This window comes from Elgaria multicarinata, chromosome 23, assembly GCF_023053635.1.
Source record: "Elgaria multicarinata webbii isolate HBS135686 ecotype San Diego chromosome 23, rElgMul1.1.pri, whole genome shotgun sequence".
NCBI classification, from domain to species: domain Eukaryota; kingdom Metazoa; phylum Chordata; class Lepidosauria; order Squamata; family Anguidae; genus Elgaria; species Elgaria multicarinata.
The window spans coordinates 6,269,487-6,291,163 of record NC_086193.1 but is presented as its reverse complement, the minus strand read 5'-3'; the positions used below and the strand labels follow the sequence as shown (position 1 = coordinate 6,291,163).

Genomic DNA, 21,677 nt, shown 5'->3' with positions numbered 1-21,677 from the left:
TTGTTCAAACAGTGGCAGCCTCAGATGCGCTTAAACTTCAACTTTTACTTACGTGCCTCAATTTAAACAGATGTCCTTTTTTTAAAGGGACATTCTCTGTATTAAAAATACATTAAATGTGATTGAATGTTTCTCCAAACAAACACACCTCCCTGCTCGTGCATGGCTAGCCTCCTCCCATATGTACCTGCCCGGACCTTAAGATCATCCTCAGGGGTCCTTCTCCGTGAGCCCCTGCCAAAGGAAGTGAGGCAGGTGGCTACTAGGAGGAGGGCCTTCTCCGCTGTGGCACCCCGGCTGTGGAATGAGCTCCCCAGAGAGGTCCGCCTGGCGCCTACACTGTACTCCTTTCGTCGCCAGCTGAAGACCTTTTTATTCACTCAGTATTTTAACACTTAATTTTAACTTAAATTTAAATCTTACTGTTTTAACTCTGTATTTTAATCTTACATCAATTTTGCTGCGTGGTTTTTATCCTGGTTGTGCTTTTTATACTGTATTTTGTATTTGTGCTTTTAACCTGTTGGTTGTTTTATTATGGTTTTAATTTTTGTGAACCGCCCAGAGAGCTTCGGCTATTGGGCGGTATAAAAATGTAATAAAGAAATAAATAAATGTGTGAGGGAAGAGTTCTAGCCAATCTAAACGTAGAGATTAAAATCGGTGGCAGGGGGAGGCGTTCATAAAGGACACCTCCCCCCCAACACTTAAAGCTTGAAGGTGATACAGTCCAATCAACTGTTTACCGTCTCAGTTTTTTTAGACGTGAAGATTGTCTGAAGGTGTGTTTTTTATGCCGAGTTTTAACCCGGCCTTGCCGCTATGTCCACAACATTCACTTGGAATTTCTACTTACAGTGGTGGCCAAAATTGTGGACGCTAAATTAGGTGTTAAAATACTGAGAAAATAAAAAGGTCTTCAGCTGGCGACGAAAAGAATACAAGAGGTTGGGCTTGTTTTTTTAGAGCATTTTTACCCCACTCTTCAAACCACAAGACGCCCAGAGCGCCTTGCATACAATCAATAAAGCAAGACACAGCCTCTGCCCGTAGGCTACAACCTAAAAAGACTCCACACAAAAGGAAAAGGGATGAGGAGGGTAGAGGAAAACAGGCAAGCAGCTCTCATAGTGGCCAGCTGGAATGAAGAGGAGGAGCCTGATGGAGCCGCTTCCCATCTCCCCGGCCACTTTGTGCTCATTGGGGCGTCAGCCCACCTCTTGACACCTTCTGGTAACTAACGTTGCGGGAAGGTGCGTGTGTGTGTTGACGCTGGACTCCTCCTGCAGGCGGGACGAGATCCCGAGCAAATCCTCAGGAGTGAGTTGGCCCCCACCTCCAAACAAATGGGACGGGGGTGGGTGGGCAGTCGGTGGCGACAAATGCCGGGGGGGGGTCCTTGGTGGTGACGCTGCTTCTGCTCCGGGGCGGGGGGGGGGGTTGCCTGCACAGCTAACTGGGCCGCTGTCTCTACCCGGAAGCAGCTAGTCCCGAGCTCTACGCCGGGACGCCAAGCTTTGGCGGCCGGCCATCCTCCCGCCGTAGCTCATCGCTGTAGTTGAGAGCAAACCGGTCTGATAAAACTTGAAAGTGCTGAAGACCTGAACGGTGCCGTTCGCAGGCCTTGGCAGAGGAGAAGTTGGCATATGAGCGTAGTACCAGCCGGAACATTTACCTGAATGTGGCGGTGAACACCCTGAAGAAGCTGAGGAGTCTGCTGCCCAGCCCCTCCCAGGACTCCCGCAGTACGTACCACACCACGTTGCTAATTAATGGCAGAGTGAATCATCATCATCATCATGGTGGATAAAAATCAATGATTTTAATTTTTTAAAAAAAAAAAATCTGATTTTTTTTAAATTTAAATCGGATTCTTTTTAAATAAAATGCTTTTTGAGGAAAAACTCTATCAAAAGATAGTTTTCTATTTAAGATGCATTATAGTCCAAAGGTTATTCATCATGAAAGGAGGATTCGTTTTTAATTATGTGGTATGAGGCTGTATATTCATACAGTGTTTAAATTTTGGGGTAAATGAATTCCATTCATCCATTCACCCTGTCATGCTCTTCCAGAGGTTTCTGTAAGATCATCGGGCAATTTTTCTATCTAGAATGTCTTATCACAGCTGCTTGGTTTTACAGTGCTCAAAACTGTGGATTTGTGTCTGCAGGGATCATAATCCCGTTGTACACAGAATCAACCCCCTTTACCTCTTAAGTGCTAAGTTTCAAAAAATTCAATGAATAGAGTGCACTTTTTTGGGGGGTGGGGGAAGTCACATGATTAAATTGTGTCTTTCTGAGTAGTGATTTAAATCACGACTTAAATCATGATTTATATCAAATTGATTTAAATCAAATCCACCCTAATAATAATAATAATAATTTATTTCTTACCCACCTCTCCATTTTGATTGAGGCGGGGAACAACAGTAAATATAAAACACATAAAACTGAATTAAGAACATAATATACATTGTTGAAACATCCTAAAAACATTCTCAAAACATCCTAAAATTCCCCTGTTCAGGCCTGGGAATTTTAGGATGTTTTTAGAATGTTTTTAGGGTTAGGGTGAAGATTTGCTGCCTGTCTTCTGCTCGATTCAGCCCTCTCCATATCTCCCCCTGACTCTTAATTCCTTTGGAGTACGTATGTCACATTGACCCAGAACAGGCCTTTAAATTTGTGGAGCAGAAGGAGGGAAAGCCCTTAGAGAGCCAACGGGCAGAATTAAACAGGTCAAAGCTTCCTGTCGCGTTGACCACGGCATCTGTGAAAATGAACCCTACTCTGAATGAATTGCGTTGTGTCCTTCCTGCCCAAGCCTTGGTCTCACCTGAGAAGTGCTTGACCCCGGTGAATGGGGTGTGTCTCACCAGCCCTGAAACAACAACACTGCCTTCAGGCGCCCATTCTTAGATGCCATTCAAAGTGCGGTGTTGAAGCTTTGAAGCCCTCAGTGGGTTGAGACCTGCAAAGCGGGTTCGAATGGACGCCCGTTGGTGGCCACTTGGATCGCATGCTTGTTAATGTCTTGGGTTATTCCTTCCCCTTCCAGAGTTCAGCAACCGGAAACTGGTGTCTCACGAAGCCATGCTAGGAGGGAAGCTGGCTGCCAGGACCAGTTTTACGTTGAATCGCACCACAAGCCTGCGAGTGGAAGACCTGACTGGTACGCCCCTCTTTTCTGTCATGTGAATGATGGCTCTGGTTCAATACGTTCCTTAGATGGACGTGTGTTTTTATTCCTTTCTTTCTGATGAGTCCACAGGGCAACTTAATACAACTATTGGCTCCCATTACATATATCCCTAAATGTAATGGGAGCCAATACAAATGGGAGATTTGTAAAAGTATAAAAGGCCGCGGACGTGAGCGGAATGAAATAGTCTTCCGGGACCTCTGTTTGGAAAACCAAGCAGCGAAGACTTTGTGGGCAGAGCACATACATAGTCAAGGTGAAACCACCAGAAATACATCTTCGCCCAGTTAAAGTAATCTTTAGATCATAGAATCATAGAATAGCAGAGTTGGAAGGGGCCTACAAGGCCATCGAGTCCAACCCCCTGCTCAATGCAGGAATCCACCCTAAAGCATCCCTGACAGATGGTTGTCCAGCTGCCTCTTGAAGGCCTCTAGTGTGGGAGAGCCCACAACCTCCCTAGGTAACTGATTCCACCGTCGCACTGCTCTAACAGTCAGGAAGTTTTTCTTGATGTCCAGCCGGAATCTGGCTTCCTTTAACTTGAGCCCGTTATTCCGTGTCCTGCACTCTTGGAGGATGGAGAAGAGATCCTGGCCCTCCTCTGTGTAACAACCTTTTAAGTCTTTGAAGAGTGCTCTCATGTCTCCCCTCCATCTTCTCTTCTCCAGGCTAAACATGCCCAGTTCAATTCAACTCATGATGAATTGCATGAGTTTTAACTGGGTGATCAGATCTGCATAAGCTTTGTACGGTTAGTTTTGAAGCCAAAAAGTATCCTGCTTTTTCAGTGTTGCAAGCAGAGGGTTGTAGCGTTTTATTTGTTTGTGCTATTTATAGGCTGCCCAATAGCAAAAGAAATTATCTGGCAGCAAACAGAATAAAATAACAAAAGATATAAGAAGATAAAAAATTGATTGAAGCAAACACAGCAGAGAACAGGGTTTTTTGGGGGGGGGGCAGAGCTAAAACAATGTTAAAAGGACATGATTTTAAAAGTTTGGGGAAATAAAATTATTTGCCTGGCACTGAAAAGACATAAAAGTAGGTGCCCAGTGGACCTTTCTCTCGGGAGGGCATCCCACAAATAGGGTGTCACCACTGACACAGCCATGTCAGTAGCGCGTTTATTTATTTATTTATCTATCTATCTATTTATTCATTCATTCAGTCATTTGTTGCATTTCTATACCGCCCAATAGCCGAGGCTCTCTGGGTGGGTGGATGCCCAGAGTATGGCGTCCTGAGTATTGCGTTGAGTTTTGGGCACCACACTTCAAGAAGGACGCAGACAAGCTGGAGCATGTTCAGAGGACGGCAACCAGGATGATCAGGGGTCTGGAAACAAAGCCCTGTGAAGAGAGACTGAAAGAACTGGGCATGTTTAGCCTGGAGAAGAGAAGGCTGTGGGGAGACGTGATTGTTGTTTATTCGTTCAGTCGCTTCCGACTCTTCGTGACTTCATGGACCAGCCCACGCCAGAGCTTTCTGTCAGCTGTCGCCACCCCCAGCTCCCCCAAGGTCAAGTCTGTCACCTCCAGAATATCTTCCATCCATCTTGCCCTTGGTCGGCCCCTCTTCCTTTTTCCACTTTCCCTAGCGTCAGCCTCTTCTCCAGGGTATCCTGTCTTCTCATTATGTGGCCAAAGTACTTCAGTTTTGCCTTTGACATGATAGCACTCTTCAAATACTTAAACGGATGTCACACGGAGGAGGGCCAGGATCTCTTCTCCATCCTCCCAGAGTGCAGGACACGGACTAATGGGCTCAAGTTGCAGGAGGCCAGATTCCGGCTGGACATCAGGAAAAACGTCCTGACTGTTAGAGCAGGACGACAATGGAACCAGTGACCTAGGGAGGTTGTGGGCTCTCCCACACTAGAGGCCTTCAAGAGGCAGCTGGACAGCCGTCTGTCAGGGATGCTTTAAGGTGGATTCCTTCACTGAGCTGAGGGTTGGACTAGATGGCCTTATAGACCCCTTCCAACTCTATGATTCTATGCCTCTTTCAAGATGGCCCTGCTCTTGGCAGCTTCTAGCACTGCTTTGTGTTAACCGTCATATTTATAAACTGCACAGGGAAACCAGGGAAGAGCCTCCTCAGTTATGATCTTGCTCCCCCCTAGGGAGGCCTACCTGGCTCTTACATCATTGTACTTTTCGGCAGCTTTATTTTCCCAGGCTTCTAAAAAAAACCCATGAAATTTTAGCTCTGTGTCTGAGCTGGTTTTACGCTGCACTTACCTGCCTTTCATTTCTCTCTCTTTGTCGTAGCATTACAGTGTTTTGAAAGTGATGTTAGCCAGTGTGAATATTTTTTTATTTCAATCTGCGAATGAATGTGTCTTAACTAGCCTTCGTCCCCCTCAGGTGCTGCCTTGTACCGGAGACTCAAGGAGTACGTGTTGACGGAGGAAGACTTGAAGGAGCACGGCTATCCGATGCCGTGTCCTGAAAAGCCGGGCCGGGCGATTGTCTTCACCGCCGAAGAGAGGAAAATGGCTGATGGTAAGTTTTGTGGAAGGGGGACGGGGGTCTGGCTGGACTATTCTCACCCAGGGACAGTCCAGTGCAGATCTTCATGGTGGGAAGGAACGAGTGGGAGAGGTAGACGGTTGTTCTAGCTGTCCTCACCTGCCCCCAGACAAGGCCGTCTACCCCTAATTGACCTTTTGGGGGACTTCTATATATGCTGCTTCTACAGATTCTCCAACCCGGTACCAGTCATCTGTGCTACTGTCACAGTAGGCAGTTCTGGCCTAGATACACCCCGGGCCTCACCCGGCCTCACAGGGTTGTCGTTGTAAGGGTAGCATGGAGAAGAGGAGGATTACGTATGCCTAGGATGACCATACGGAAAGAAGGACAGGGCTCCTGTGTCTTTAACAGTTGTATAGAAAAGGGAAACCCACGTTAAATGGCTGGAAGAGGAAAGTATGGGACGTAGCCTGTTCTGAAAAGTTAAAATACTACCGTAGGTCAACTGAGATATAGAATCATAGAATCATAGAATAGCATAGTTGGAAGGGGCCTACAAGACCATCGAGTCCAACCCCCTGCCCAATGCAGGAATCCACCCTAAAGCATCCCTGACAGATGGTTGTCCAGCTGCCTCTTGAAGGCCTCTAGGGTGGGAGAGCCCATCACCTCACCAGGCAACATTATCCTTTTGAAACAATATGGTCCCCTTTTGTAAACTGTGTTAAAGATTCTACACAACTAAGCCCCAGTTGAAATCTAGAGCATTTGGATGGTAACAGGTTGGGAAAGCTACTCTAAAGGAGCCTTTATTACCTAAGCTAATGATTCTATATAATAACTCACAAATAAAGACACAAATACACCTAATACTTTATTTTATTTTAATAATGAATTAGTTTTTATAAGTTTCAATCAGTTTATATATTTTATAATGTTTTGTATTCTGTGTTGTTCCCTGCCTTGATCCAGAGGGAGAGGTGGGTAAATGGAATTATTATTATTATTATTATTATTATTATTATTATTAACCCCAAACACGTTTTGACACAAAAGTCTTCATTTGTGTCCTACTAAAACACACAAGACTGAACACAGCTTTGGCTCATGTGTGCCCCTGTTGTAAATGGCCATCCTAAATCGACAATTACCCTCCAATGTTGCCGTCGGTAAAACTTTCCAAACCCCACGGATGTAGCTGATGTTATCCGTAAAAAATCTCCCCGCTCTCATAAGCTGAATTAAAGCCACGATCCAGGTAAAGTGGCTTGGGGCCCTAGTCAGCCTTCATTGGCATAAATAGTCCAAATGTTTCCTGGCGTCAGAAGTAAAGCTTCTCTTCTGCAGAAGCAAGGAAACCGGTTCACAACATGCACTTTCATGCAGCCAAATTACTTTATTTCTGTATTTTGATGCCTGTTGCAGTTCTTTGCTATGCCATGAGGAGGCACAGGTGTAGAGTATTATAATAGTTGGACGTAGTGGAATTCTCTGTTTGCTTGTGGTGCTTGATAGGAAAAAAAACATATTTCTTTTTCTTTCTTTAAAATCAGTTTTACAAGGACGAGACGATAGGGGAATAGAATCAAAGAATCATAGAATAGCAGAGCCGGAAGGGGCCTACAAGGCCATCGAGTCCAACCCCCTGCTCAATGCAGGAATCCACCCTAAAGCATCCCTGACAGATGCTTGTCCAGCTGCCTCTTGAAGGCCTCTAGTGTGGGAGAGCCCACCACCTCCCTAGGTAACTGATTCCATTGTCGTACTTCTCTAACAGTCGGGAAGTTTTTCCTGATGTCCAGCCGGAATCTGGCTTCCTTTAACTTGATCCCGTTATTCCGTGTCCTGCACTCTGGGAGGATCGAGAAGAGATCCTGGCCCTCCTCTGTGTGACAACCTTTTAAGTATTTGAAGAGTGCTCTCATGTCTCCCCTCAATCTTCTCTTCTCCAGGCTAAACATGCCCAGTTCTTTCAGTCTCTCTTCCTAGGGCTTTGTTTCCAGACCCCTGATCATCCTGGTCGCCCTCCTCTGGACACGCTCCAGCTTGTCTGCGTCCTTCTTGAATTGTGGAGCCCAGAACTGGATGCAATACTCTCGATGAGGCCTAATCAGGGCCGAATAAAGAGGAACCAGTACCTCACATGATTTGGAAGCTATACTTCTATTAATGCAGCCCAAAATAGCATTTGCCTTTCTTGTAGCCATATCGCACTGCTGGCTCATATTCAGCTTTCGATCTAGTAAGCGGGGGATCTTCAGAGGATCTCCTTAAAAATATACACCAGATCTTTCAAAGCAGACAATTTAAGAATGGAGACGTGGGTTGATAAGAAATCGCTGTGCGCACACACACACGCGTGCCCTTTTTTTATATAGGTCCTTGCCGAGTTTGCTGCCGCTGTGGCGCGGAGTATATGGTGACGGCATCTGGTAACTGCGTCCGTAAGGAGGAATGCGTCCATCACTGGGGACGGTTGCGCAAGCAAAGAGGTAATTCGTTGTATTGTCATCTTTTTTATTCCATTCTCCCTCTTGTGGAGGCATCTGTGATCCTTCCTTCTCACCTCAGATCCCTGCTCAGCAGTTTAAGCAAACATCTGAGCCCAGCCTACCGCCCGGGATGGTTGTGAAGCTTAAACGGGCAGAATCTGTCAGTGCAACCTCGGGGTTGCAATAGAATAAATACGTTTGGATGTATACAGCCTAGATGCATCAGAAGGAGAAGTGAGATAGTAATATCCCCACCACCGTTCCATCAGCTTGGCTGGGACCCGTTGCCATGTGGCTCCTCCCTTTCCATCGGCAGCTGTTCTCTGTAGTCACGTTGCAGCTTCATTATGGAAGAGCTGGGCCTTGCAGTTTGCTTGCTTTCGTCTCCCCTCTCCAGTACCTTTTTCTTTTGCGCCCCTTCCTAGAGTTAGAAGACCTAAAGATGGTCGTGCACGCGGTGGTAACTTCAAACCTCGACTTCTGCAATGCACTCTACATAAGGCTACCTTTGTGCCTAGTCCGGAAACTTCAACTAGTTCAAAATATGGCAGCCAGGCTGGTCACTGGTACACCTAGGGGTGGCCACATCACACCAGTCTTAAAATCTCTTCACTGGATGCCAATTAGTTTCCAAGCAAAGTATAAAGTGTTGGTTATCACCTTTAAAGCCCTACATGGTTTGGGTCCAGGTTACCTGCGGGATCGCCTTCTCCCGTACAATCCGCCCTGCACACTCAGGTCCTCTGGGAAGAATCTCCTTCAGCTAGCAAAAACTAGATTAACAACTGTTACCCAGAGGACCTTCTCTTCTGCTGCTCCCAGACTGTGGAATGGCCTGCCGGAGGAGACTCATCAACTTGACAGTCTACTAGCATTCAAGAAAGCTGTAAAGACTGATCTCTTCTGGCAGGCCCATCCAGTGGAATTTTAAGATGTTTTCGGATGTTTTTAACAATGCATATTATATTTTAATTCAGTTTTATGTACTGTATTTTCTGGCGTATAAGACTACTTTTTAACCCAGGAAAATCTTCTCAAAAGTTGGGGGTCGTCTTATACGCCCAGTAGAAGATGACTTTTTAACCCAGGAAAATCTTCTCAAAAGTTGGGGGTCATCTTGTACGCCCAGTCGTCTTATACGCCGGAAAATACGGTATTTTATCGTTTATTGTTCCCCGCCTCGATCAAAATGGAGAGGCGGGTAAGAAATAAATTGATGATGATGATGATGATGATGATGATGATGATGAAGTCGTCCCTTACATAGGGTGGCCATATGAAAAGGAGGACAGGCCTCCTGTGTCTTTAACAGTTGCATAGAAAAGGGAATTTCAGGAGGTGTCCTTTGTATATATGGAGAACCTGGTGAAATTCCCTCTTCATCACCACAGTTCAAGCTGCAGGAGCTATACTAGAGTGACCAGATTTAAAAGAGGGCAGGGCTCCTGCAGCTTTAACTGTTGTGATGAAGAGGGAATTTCACCAGGTTCTCCATATATACAAAGGACACCTGCTGAAATTCCCTTTTCTATGAAACTGTTAATGATACAGGAGCCCTGTCCTCCTTTTCATAGGGTCACCCTCCCTTATATCGTGAAGTGTCTTGAGTGCATGACACCAAGGCAGCCCATGAATGTTATAAATCAAGGATCGGGTTCCACCAGAGGGGCCGTTGCGTATCCTTCGGTCACTCACATTTACGCCTCGGAAAATGGGCCCTCGTTGCCTGCGCTGACGTGTCGCCTGGCTCAAAGCTTCCCTCCCTGTTTCAGTTCCAGGTGGCTGGGAAACGCATTACAACTGCTGTTCCGGAGCGGTGGCTTCCGCCGGTTGCCAAGTTGCGAAAGTAAGTCCCACTCTGCGCGGCCTTCTGCCAGGTCAGGCCACTGGGAGGCCAGAGAAATCGGCAATGGATTAAACTGAGTTCGTGTTTCTATGACTCCAACCTCCGAATTAGATTGCTGCAATGTGCTCTACGTGGGGCAGCCTTTGAAGACGGTTCGGAAGCTGCAGCTTGTGCAAAATGCAGCGGCCAGATTGATAAACAGGACCAGAAGTTTCAAACATATAAGACCCACTCTGGCCCACTTGCATTGGCTGCCTGTACGTTTCCAAGCCCAGTTCAAGGTGCTGGTTTTAACCTATAAAGCCTTACACGGCTTGGGACCACCATACCTGACGGAATGCCTCTCCCGACGTGACCCTCCCGTACACTACGCTGAACATCTAAGGTCCTCCTCCGAGTGCCTACTCCGACGGAAGTTCGGAGGATGGCAACGAGAGACAGGGCCTTTTCTGTGGTGGCCTCCCAATTGTTCAACGGCTGCTGCCCGTTTTAATTCGCCTTATGGGAGCGGGCGGAAGAGCTCCTTTTCATTTTCATATGACCCTCCCTCTAGGAAGAACTGCAAAACATAGTCACTCAGGTTGGCTTTTGCAAGCTTCATAGAGTCGGTGGGCTCCTCTCGCTGTGCCGGTTATTTTCAGTTAACGGGAAAGCTTGCTCATTCAGGTTGGGTGAAATTCGAGGGCTCTTGCTCCTTTCTCCAGGAGATTTATTTCCTCTTCTCTCCCTCCCTCCCCTTGAAGCAACATGTCCATGATGGCCGGAAGGAGAACCTGGAGGGTTTTGTGAAGACTTTTGAGAAGCTACCAAATGCAGATGGCTGTCCCGGCATCTATGCCTTAGACTGTGAAATGGTGAGTGGAGCCCGCAGGTGGAATGGTGCCAAGAGCATTTCATAGAAATATCATAGAATAGTAGAGTTGGAAGGGGCCTACAAGGCCATCGAGTCCAACCCCCTGCTCAATGCAGGAATCCACCTTAAAGCATCCCTGACAGATGGCTGTCCAGCTGCCTCTTGAAGGCCTCTAGTGTGGGAGAGCCCACAACCTCCCTAGGTAGCTGATTCCACCGTCGCACTGCTCTAACAGTCGGGAAGTTTTTCCTGAGGTCCAGCCGGAATCTGGCTTCCTGTAACTTGAGCCCATTTTTCCGTGTCCTGCACTCTGGGAGGATCGAGAAGAGATCCTGGCCCTCCTCTGTGTGACAACCTTTTAAGTATTTGAAGGGTGCTCTCATGTCTCCCCTCAGTCTTCTCAAGGCGAAACCTGCCCAACATGCATAGAATCATAGCATCATAGAATAGCAGAGTTGGAAGGGGCCTATAAGGCCATCGAGTCCAACCCCCTGCTCAGTGCAGGAATCCACCCTAAAGCATCCCTGACAGATGCTTGTCCAGCTGCCTCTTGAAGGCTTCTCAGATGGGAGAGCCCACTGCCTCCGCAGGTCATTGGTTCCATTGTCGTACTGCTCTAACAGTCAGGAAGTTTTTCCTAATGTTCAGCCAGAATCCAGCTGAATCTTGAGCCCATGATTCCGTGTCCTACACTCTGGGATGATCGAGAGGGATCCTGGTCCTCCTCTGTGTGACAACTTTTCAAGTACTGTGCTATCATGTCTGCCCTCCTCTTAAGGCCTTTGTCTGGTCTGTGTGTGTGTGTGTAAAAAATAACAATGTAAAGACTACAATCAGAGTTTACTACGTATATAAAAGAATGCAACTGAGCCTATCACATATTCTAATCGTAATGAGTGCTGATAGCCATTAGCCAAAATGGGCCTACTGAGGAACAAGAGGGAGATATTTGCGTTCTCAAGGGAACTCTTGAGTTGCCCCAGGACTGGAAAGCAGATGGGAAGCGCCCTATGGCTCCAGGGCCACTGGGAGTTTGCATCCACCGTTCCCAGGCATAACATCAAGCCAAGGAGGAGACCGTCTGCTGGCCAGGGAATCTTGCTTTTCGTTCCTTGCCAGGAATGGCACTGCTCCAGCTGACAATTCTTCTGGGAGTACAGACGGATGGGGAAAGAACACTCTGAGCTCCTTGGAGTAAAGGCAGGATGGAAATGAAAAGATATATTCAAAGCCTACCAAAATTCCATCCCCCAACTATTGAAAAATACTCAGATTCCGGCTGGACATCAGGAAAAACTTCCTGACTGTTAGAGCAGTACGACAATGGAACCAGTGACCTAGGGAGGTGGTGGGCTCTCCCACACTAGAGGCCTTCAAGAGGCAGCTGGACAACCACCTGTCAGGGATGCTTTAGGGTGGATTCCTGCATTGAGCAGGGGGTTGGACTCGATGGCCTTGTAGGCCCCTTCCAACTCTGCTATTCTATGATTCTAGGTGTGCAGGAGGGGGACTCTAAATCTTGTAAGAATCTGCTTTTATTCCTGATGTTCGCACATGTGGATTGCCAAATTGGTTTGGCGATATTTGCCTGCAGAATTGGCTGAGGTTTGGTTGAATAATACACCGCTGCCTTGTAATCTGTGGCGATCCCTGAAATGATCCCTTGCCTCTCTTCTTCCTCGGCTTCTGCAGTGTTACACCAAGCAAGGCCTGGAGCTGACGCGAATCACCGTGATCAACTCGGACCTGAAGGTGGTCTACGACACCTTTGTCAAACCTGACCATAAGGTCGTGGATTACAACACCCGGTGAGTACCCGGAGAAAAAGAGAGGGAGAGGACCAGCTTGCATGCAGCATTAAGCCACTGCGGGTTAATTAACCTGTGGGGTTTGCTGGCCACCATTTTGAATACGCAAGCCATGGTGCGTGAACCTGGGTGGCATGGGTTACCTGAGTATTTAACCCGTGCCGTCTGGGTTTGCACAACACGACAAGCCCGCCACGGCTTCCATAGTCAAAATAGTGGCCGGTCCACACTTCAAAACCCCGCAGGTTAATTAACCTGTGGTGGCTTAGCGTTACGTGCGAACTGGCCCAGCAAGACAGAGCATTGCCTTGTAAACCAAGGCCTGTGCAATTTAGAGTGACAGTAGTCAACTATTCAGCTGCCTTTGGCTGACTGAGTCTAGTCTGCTGTGGTTGTCAGCCGCTCTCCGGGGTCTTAGGTGGAGGCCTTTCGTGGTGCTCCCGTGCCCACGCTGCCCTCTTACCAGAACATCAGAGGAGTCAAACTGGATCAGGTCAAGGTCATAGAATCATAGAATAGTAGAGTTGGAAGGGGCCTACAAGGCCATCGAATCCAACCCCCTGCTCAATGCAGGAATCCACCCTAAAGCATCCCTGACAGATGCTTGTCCAGCTGCCTCTTGAAGGCCTCTAGTGTGGGAGAGCCCACAACCTCCCTAGGTCACTGGTTCCATTGTCGTACTGTTCTAACAGGCAGGACGTTTTTCCTGATCATAGAATCATAGAATAGCAGAGTTGGAAGGGGCCTACAAGGCCATCGAATCCAACCCCCGGCTCAATGCAGGAATCCACCCTCAAGCATCCCTGACAGAGGGTTGTCCAGCTGCCTCTTGAAGGCGTCTAGTGTGGGAGAGCCCACAACCTCCCTAGGTCACTGGTTCCATTGTCGTAGTGTTCTAACAGGCAGGACGTTTTTCCTGATCATAGAATCATAGAATAGTAGAGTTGGAAGGGGCCTACAAGGCCATCGAATCCAACCCCCTGCTCAATGCAGGAATCCACCCTCAAGCATCCCTGACAGATGGTTGTCCAGCTGCCTCTTGAAGGCGTCTAGTGTGGGAGAGCCCACCACCTCCCTAGGTCACTGGTTCCATTGTCGTACTGGTTCCATCTGGTCCAGCGTAAGGGCAATAGCACCCTCCCACTTGTGATCCCCAGCAACTGGGGAGTATGGGCGTCCTGCCTCTGGTACTTCATCAGTATATAGCCATCATGACTAGTAGCCTTATTCTCCATGAATTTGTCTACCCTCTTTTAAAGTCATGCCAGTTGCCTGCCTTCACAACACCTCGTGGTAGAGAATTCCAGAGTTTAACTCTGCGCTGTGTGAAGAGGTCCTTCCTTTCATCTGCGCTCGACATCTAAGGTCCTCCTCCGAGTGCCTACTCCGAGGGAAGCTTGGAGGATGGCAGCAACAGAGAGGGCCTTTTCAGTGGTGGCCCCTCTAATTATGGAATGATCTCCCCGACGAGGCTCGCCTGGCGCCGACATTGTTATCTTTTCGGCGCCAGGTCAAGACTTTTCTCTTCTCCCAGGCATTTAACAACATATGCTAAGTTTGTTTGCTTTTTAAAGGACCCCAGAACTGTTGTGGTTTAAATGCTGTTTTATAGTGGTGTATTTATATTTTTGATGGTTTTAAATTTTGTATACTTTTACAAAAGTATACTCCTCTCTCATCTCACACTATTGCCCCGCTCGTGCTCTTCGCTCCTCTGATGCCATGTTTCTCGCCTGCCCAAGGGCCTCTACTTCCCTTGCTCGGCTTCGGCTATTTTCTTCTGCTGCCCCTTACGCCTGGAACGCTCTTCCAGAACATCTGAGATCCACAAGTTCAATCGCCGCTTTTAAGGCTCAGCTAAAAACTTTTCTTTTTCCTAAAGCTTTTAAAACTTGATTTTGTTCTGACTTTATACTGTTAGTTCACCCTACCCAGTGCCTGTTTGCTTTCTCTTCCCCTCCTTATTGTTTTATCATGGTTTTATTAGAATGTAAGCCTAGGCGGCAGGGTCTTGCTATTTACTGTTTTACTCTGTACAGCACCGTGTACATTGATGGTGCTATATAAATAAATAAATAATAGTAATAATAATAATAATAATAATAATAATAATAATAATAATAATAATAAATGTCCACTGTTTTAACTTTTGTAAACCGCCCAGAGAGCTTCGGCTATGGGGTGGTAATATAAATTTAATAAATAAATAAATAAATGAATAAATAATCTGTCCCCAGTCTCCGACCATTCAGCTTCATGGCATGGTTCTAGTACTCTCGTGCCCTCCTTGCCCTGCTCTCTCTCAAAAGCAGGCAAACTGATTTGGGGACGTTTGCACGTAAATTCTGAAGCCTTTGTTTTTCTCCACCGTTGATTCCTGGATCTAAGCACTGTCCCTCGGAGGAATCTGCCTGTTGTCCCTCGGCTTGGTTCCTTCCATTCAGGAGAGGTGTCCAAACAAGGATCTTGTGCCGTAGCAAAAAATCAGAGGGTGGGGAGGGGCTCTGCGGGTGGGTAACCCTGACTCCCCAAGTGAACGTTGTGGGAGGCCTAAGGCTGAAGGTGGGCGAGTCGGTTTCTGGCCTGAACGACAACAGTCTTTCTTTGGCAGGTTTTCCGGCGTCACCGAGGCGGATCTGGAGGACGTGTCCGTCACGATCCGGGACGTCCAAGCCGTCCTCTTGTGCATGTTCAGTGCGGACACGATCCTAATCGGGCACAGTTTGGAAAGCGACTTGTTTGCACTAAAGGTGAATGGAAGGGGCTGCTTCTGTGCCTGTCCCTGGCAGGGTGTGGGAGGGGGCTCTGGACTGCTGCCTAACTCCCAGTGGCTCTTCTGAGACGCACTTTGTCCAGACTGGCACGGGGGACCGGGGGGGGGGGGGGATGGACCGCTTTGCATTTCCAGACAGCTGTGTTGGAGCAGCTAACCAGACGGGCTGTGTCTCCTTCCCTTTCCCAGCTCATCCATTGCATGGTGGTGGACACGGCGGTCGTCTTCCCTCACCGCCTGGGCTTGCCTTACAAGCGGGCGCTACGCACCTTGATGGCAGACTACCTCAAGCGCATCATCCAGGACAGCGGTGAGACTGGGGCGGGGGGGGGGGGAGGATCCGTGTGGCGCAGCCTGGAGCTCTGGATGAACCTCCTGGTGGCATTTCGTAGAATCATAGAATAGCAGAGTTGGAAGGGGCCTACAAGGCCATTGAGTCCAACCCCTTGCTCAATGCAGGAATCCACCCTAAAGCATACAAGACAGATGCTTGTCCAGCTGCCTCTTGAAGGCCTCTAGTGTGGGAGAGCCCACCACCTCCCTAGGTAACTGATTCCATTGTCGTACTGCTCTAACAGTCAAGAAGTTTTTCCTGATGTCCAGCTGGAATCTGGCTTCCTGTAACTTGAGCCCATTATTCCGTGTCCTGCACTCTGGAAGGATCGAGAAGAGATCCTGGCCCTCCTCTGTGTGACAACCTTTTAAGTATTTGAAGAGTGCTATCATGTCTCCCCTCCATCTCCTCTTCTTCAGGCTAAACCTGCCCAGTTCTTTCAGTCTCTCTTCATAGGGCTTTGTTTCCAGACCCTTGATTATCCCGGTTGCCCTCCTTCTCCCCTCCTTCTCAGCCATCCAGCCCTGGTGCAGAACGTCTTTCAGGCCATGCCTGGAGCTCCATTTGGGAGGGGGGCATTCCCAGGGGGGAGGCAAAACACCTGCCAGCCGCTAAGCCTTCGGAGAGACAGCTCTACCTTTTAGAATGAGCGGTGGTGGTGAAATGGCACAAAAGCCAGGACACCAGCAAACTGTCAGTGGCTAAGAGGTTCCCCACCTGGGGAACCCAGGCGGGCAGATTGGGACCCTAGGCAGGCTGGTTTGGGCCCAAGGCTTTGCAGCCCTCCTGTCAGGTCTAGCCTTGCTCCCCCTGGTTTGGAAGAAGGTATTTCAGGTGATCAGTCAGAATCAGACTCTGAAGTAGAGGAGTCGGCGCCAGACACAGGCCAGCCTGGACCAGTGTGGGAGGAAGCTCTCATGGGCTCTTCACCAGCTGGGAGTGAACCCCCTCCAGAGCTTATCTCCTCAAGGGCAATTCATACACACTCAGTGGGAAGCCAGTATTCTTCCGAAGGAGAGAGCACAGAGAGTTTAGCCGATCCTCGAGTATGCTGCAGACTAAAACGGGCGGAGCTAAAGGAAGGTGAGAGAAAGTCCGCCCGGCTGGCATCCCGTCAGAAGCTGCCTCAGAACTAGTCTCTGAAGTTAACGCGTCTTGGGAAAAGGGCTTTCCATTCTTCTTGAAAGGATAATTGTCTCACTTAGTTTGCATAGTTTTGCCTGGGGGAAAGTTCGAAGAGATTAGACCCCCTTCAGGTGGGAAGAGATGTTTATGGCTTCAATAAAGCTTTGTGGATTACTTAGCAGGCCTTGTTATTATCTCTCAAGAAGGCAGGAGGTTTTGAGAAACACAACACCTCCCTTCATAGGACAAGCGCTCTGTCCTGACCTCGTTCTGTACTGTTCTCGTAAGAACCGCCGTGCTGGATTAGGCCAAATTGTCCGTCTGAGCCACCTTCCTGTTTCCAGCAGGCAGGTGCTGCAAACAAGAGGTTCACAGCCAGGACACGAGGGCAATAGACTGTATGAAAATGCAATAAATAAATAAATTTATTAGCGGGGTGGTTTGCCATTGCCTTCCCCAGTCGCGGTTACCTTTCCCCCAGCTAGCTGGGTACTCATTTTACCGACCTCGGGAGGATGGAAGGCTGAGTCGACCCGAGCCGGCTGCCTGAAACCAGCTTCTGCTGGGATCGAACTCAGGCCGTGGGGAGAGTTTCGGCTGCAGTAACTGCTGCTTTACCACTCTGCGCCACATGAGGCTCATTTAAACAGTTTATATTTCGCCCGGAAGCTAATTTTATCTACTGGCGCTTGATTTCAGACACCAGTAATATGGGAATACCATAAATGAGGTGCTGTGCTTTGTCCTCCTAGTGGGTCGAGTAAAAATAGGAGGAACTGGCGTACAAGGCTTGCCCGATCTGTTATGAATCCATTCAAAGTGCTTTTGTGCCGCGTGGACAGCCCAAACACCGAACGACAAAATAACGTTGATTTCCCCCCCACCCTTCTCTTGTATTCCGGTCTTGCTAGCATCGCGGACGTTGCTGATCTCCCCCGGGGAATGGATCTTTTACAGCTCTCTGTTTTTCTCTTTCTCTCTCTCTCTTGATAGTGGAAGGTCACGACTCCAGCGAGGATGCACGAGCCTGTATGGAGCTGATGCTGTGGAAGATCAAGGAGGACGCGAAAGTCAAGCGGTGACCTGACCCCTTGCAATCGCTGCCCTTTGCGCCTTTGGCACAGTGCAATAATAAAGCCTCTGAGAAATGCCTGCAGCCAGAAGTGGGCACATCCCAGACTTCCCCCCTCTCTGTTCATAGGTACCCTTAGGAATCAGGAAGGAGCGGCTGCCACGGGGCACCTCCACTCTCCCGGCACGCAGCCAGGACGAAATGCACGTGACCCCGCGAGAGCAGCTGTCTCCCTGCCAGGGGTGGCGAGGGAGCATTTTCAGGTAGGCCTGTCAGAGAAGACCAGAAGAATCTCCTGAGGCACTTAACTCTACAGTCTTTCTCCTCCCCTATTTATGAATTTTAAACTCTTGGCTCTAACGTAGGTGTCCGATTTCACCGAGGTCTCGTGGCTGGCAGAACAGTGCAGGCGTCAGCCATGGCAGCAGGCAGCGAGGCGTTTTGGGGGAGAGAGCTGGGAACGGTCCAGAGAGGGCCGGGGAGAGAGCTTTGGCCAAGGCCCCGATGCCCTCATGGACAGGGTCAGCAGGGCGGGCAATGCAGGGGGGTGGCGGGGCCATAGAACGCCAGGCCACCTGGGGGCTTTCGTGCCTCGGGACACGTTTCCAGGGGAGAGCTCCACACTTCTGTCTCTGGGCTGGGAGCCAGGGAGACTCTCCCAGAGAACAGCTGGTCCCGATCCGCTGATGTTGGAGGGGCTGAGGAGGGGGCGCGGATGTCCGGTAGCTGCTCGTTCCGAAATCGCTTCTGGATTCCGCTTTGGCACCGTTAACAGGGTGGGGAAGGTGGATAGATAACGTTGAGGTTTATGATGAGCACATCTTTAAAGGCTCCTGGGAGAAATTGGGGTGAGGGGAAGCCTCCCCCTTCCTTCCCTTCTCCCTCTTGTCAAAACCCTGAAGACGATGCCGTAGCTTTTCGCCCCCACTCCAAAGGCTTTCTCACTTAACTTTTAAGAGGGTATTGGAGCTGCCCACGGGAGGGGGGTCATGCAGCCACCTGATGGCGAGGCAGCATCTCAGCTCTTGAGGAAGCAAGTCCGCATTTGTGGCGAAGTGTTCTCCCATCCTCGATGGAGAGGCCTGAGGCCTGGCCGGCCCCTGCATTTCCTTGGGGAGCTCTGCCTCCTCCACCTTCCCTCTCCCTGGGCGCGAATGACTTGCCTCGCTTGGGCTTCCGAGCCTCCGAGAACGGCCACCTTTGCAGCGGCCTCCTTGCTGCCCCCACAGGTTGGCGGCCGTTGGGCAGGGTAGCTTAGTACTGCCTCGTACACAGCTTGCTTCTCACCGGCACCTCACTTGACTGGAGGACGTGTTATTGCTGTTTCATTTCTACAAGGCAGCCATCACTTCGTCCTGTTACAACAGCCCCATTCTCTTTGTGTATTAAGTTAGCACCAAAAGTGTACAGCGGTCCCTTTATTTACCGAGGTCCAGTTCATGTAACGCACGGTCACGCAGGGCTCCAGGTTTTGGGAAGGGGAGGCAGGGAGCCCTAGATGTTGCAACCCGAGAGCAAAGATGGTGGGGAGGTCGCCATGGTTTTGAAGGTAGTGAATCCCCCTGTTCTAGAAGGACTAGTAGGACACGTCGCCTGCACTCCCTCCCTCTGGACCTCCGGGTCCAATTTGACTGTGTCCAACCCGTTGACCACCTTGTCCTTTGACCTGCCATTGGTGGTTGCGTAAATCCTGTCTCGGATGGAAGACGGGGGAAAAGACACTGGGCTTTTGACGGCATTGCCGTGTGGCTTTGGAAACAGTCCTGGGAACGCCTTCTGCGTTGTGAGCAGTTCCCCACCCACCCCTCTCTCTCTCTCCAAGCTTCACCACGACCTTTTAAAACATTTGGGGAAATATATTCATGAGATTGCTTAGCTTCCTCGTGCTGCTTTTGCTGCGAACTCTGCCTGGGAAACAGCAGAAACGTTACCCGGGTCAGAAATAATTGAAAAGCTGCAGCAGTAAGAACCCTCACCTTGGGGGTTATAAAAGAAAAGGAAAAAAAACACCCTCTTCTTTCTCTTCAAACACGCACTCACATGGTCTGAGAGGAAATACAATGTTTTAGAAATGGAACAAGTGGGAAAAGATGGTTTTTGTCTTGTTCCCTGTTTAACCAGGGGACGTATTTGCACTACAAGCTGATATCAGGACTCACACCTGTTTAACTGTCATAGGTCCTCCCAGGATCCTGGGAACTGTAGGGCGTTCCCTGTTAGCTCAGACTCTTCTCCTGCCCAGATGACTGTTAATCTAATTTATGCCTTTTAATCTGCTGCTGCCATTTTGCTGTTTGCCCTTTGCTCCTTCCTTCAAGTGCAAGATTTGAAGTAAGACAGTCCTCTTTCCAGGGTGGGGTGGGGGTGGAAATCTAGCACTCAAGAATGCAGGATTCTCCCTCTACGGCGGCCCCTGGCTGCAACTTCCTACCTGTTTGTAACACTGTACAGGAATAAAACTGCAGACTTTGTATATGCACAACTGTATACCTGTTAACACTATTTTGTAAATCTTTTTTAATAAAAAGAAAATCCTGACATGGTCTATGACAGTTGTAGAAAATTCTGTGGGCACAGGGTGGTTTTGGAGCAACGGTAAAAAACAACAACTAACTTTCTCACTTGTGTCCTTTACTGGAAGCTCAAAGAATTGCCTGCTTGGTATAAACCAGGAGCAGAGTGCCTTCTGGATGTTTCAGACTTCGACTCCCATAATCGCAGACCGTTGGTCACACTGGCTGGGGCTTATGGAGCCAAAAAAAAGGAAAAAGAATACATGTATTAGCATAGGAAGAGTAACAAAACCCACTATTTAATAGACAGAATGTCAAGATCTATAGACTGCTCAATCACCGAGTCTACGCAGAACGAAATGTTTGGTGTGCGCTCACACTCTGCTCTTAGAATCATAGAATAGTAGAGTTGGAAGGGGCCTCTAAGGCCATCGAGTCCAACCCCCTGCTCAATGCAGGAATCCACCCTAAAGCATCCCTGACAGATGGTTGTCCAGCTGCCTCTTGAAGGCCTCTAGTGTGGGACAGCCCACCTCCTTGCTAGGTCATTGGTTCCATTGTCGTACTGCTCTAACAGTCAGGAAGTTTTTCCTGATGTCCAGCTGGAATCTGGCTTCTTGTAACTTGAGCCCGTTATTCCGTGTCCTGCACTCTGGGAAGATCGAGGAGAGATCCTCGCCCTCTTCTGTGTGACAACCTTTTAAGTATTGAAGAGTGCAATCATGTCTCCCCTCCGCCTTCTCTTCTCCAGGCTAAACATGCCCAGTTCTTTCAGTCTCTCTTCATAGGGCTTTGTTTCCAGACCCCTGATCATCCTGGTTGCCCTCTTCTGAACACGCTCCAGCTTGTCTGCGTCCTTCTTGAATTGTGTGTCTTAAGCCACACAGAGGCCCCACCTCAGTCATAAATCCCTTGTCGCCCAGCAGAAACGGAATTTTACGTTGATTTGCCTTTTCAAGATCAAACACGCACACTCTGGCTTTCTGCGCTGTGTGACCTTTTGTAAAAAGGGCAATTCCACAAAGTGTGGAGCGATTACAACATCCTCCCAGGAGGCACAAAACCTTGAGTTTCATTCCTAGCAAAGGCCATCGCTGGAGTTGGGTCCCAACACGGCTGGAAGCCACCAGCTTGGCTACTGTCAGACCAAGGTTCAAGTCACTACTCGGACATGGAA

The 21,677-nt window shown here is 48.8% G+C and overlaps 1 protein-coding gene across 3 annotated transcripts in view; it reads left to right on the top strand.

The window, feature by feature from the left end:
• The window catches only part of REXO1 (RNA exonuclease 1 homolog), a 50,230-nt gene extending 29,698 nt beyond the window's left edge, over nucleotides 1–20,532 (top strand). For 2 of the 3 annotated variants that reach the window (XM_063147171.1, XM_063147172.1), the window contains exons 7-16: nucleotides 1,622–1,745; nucleotides 3,064–3,177; nucleotides 5,577–5,714; nucleotides 8,063–8,176; nucleotides 9,949–10,022; nucleotides 10,766–10,876; nucleotides 12,568–12,683; nucleotides 15,295–15,433; nucleotides 15,646–15,766; nucleotides 17,909–20,532. In XM_063147171.1, the coding sequence (XP_063003241.1) occupies nucleotides 1,622–1,745; nucleotides 3,064–3,177; nucleotides 5,577–5,714; nucleotides 8,063–8,176; nucleotides 9,949–10,022; nucleotides 10,766–10,876; nucleotides 12,568–12,683; nucleotides 15,295–15,433; nucleotides 15,646–15,766; nucleotides 17,909–17,997 (1,140 nt within the window). In that variant the 3' untranslated portion in view covers nucleotides 17,998–20,532. Of the gene's footprint in view, nucleotides 1–1,621; nucleotides 1,746–3,063; nucleotides 3,178–5,576; nucleotides 5,715–8,062; nucleotides 8,177–9,948; nucleotides 10,023–10,765; nucleotides 10,877–12,567; nucleotides 12,684–15,280; nucleotides 15,434–15,645; nucleotides 15,767–17,908 lie in introns of those variants that run through there. The other variant, XM_063147173.1, reaches the window with a different exon arrangement.
• The last annotated feature ends 1,145 nt before the right edge of the window (nucleotides 20,533–21,677 follow it).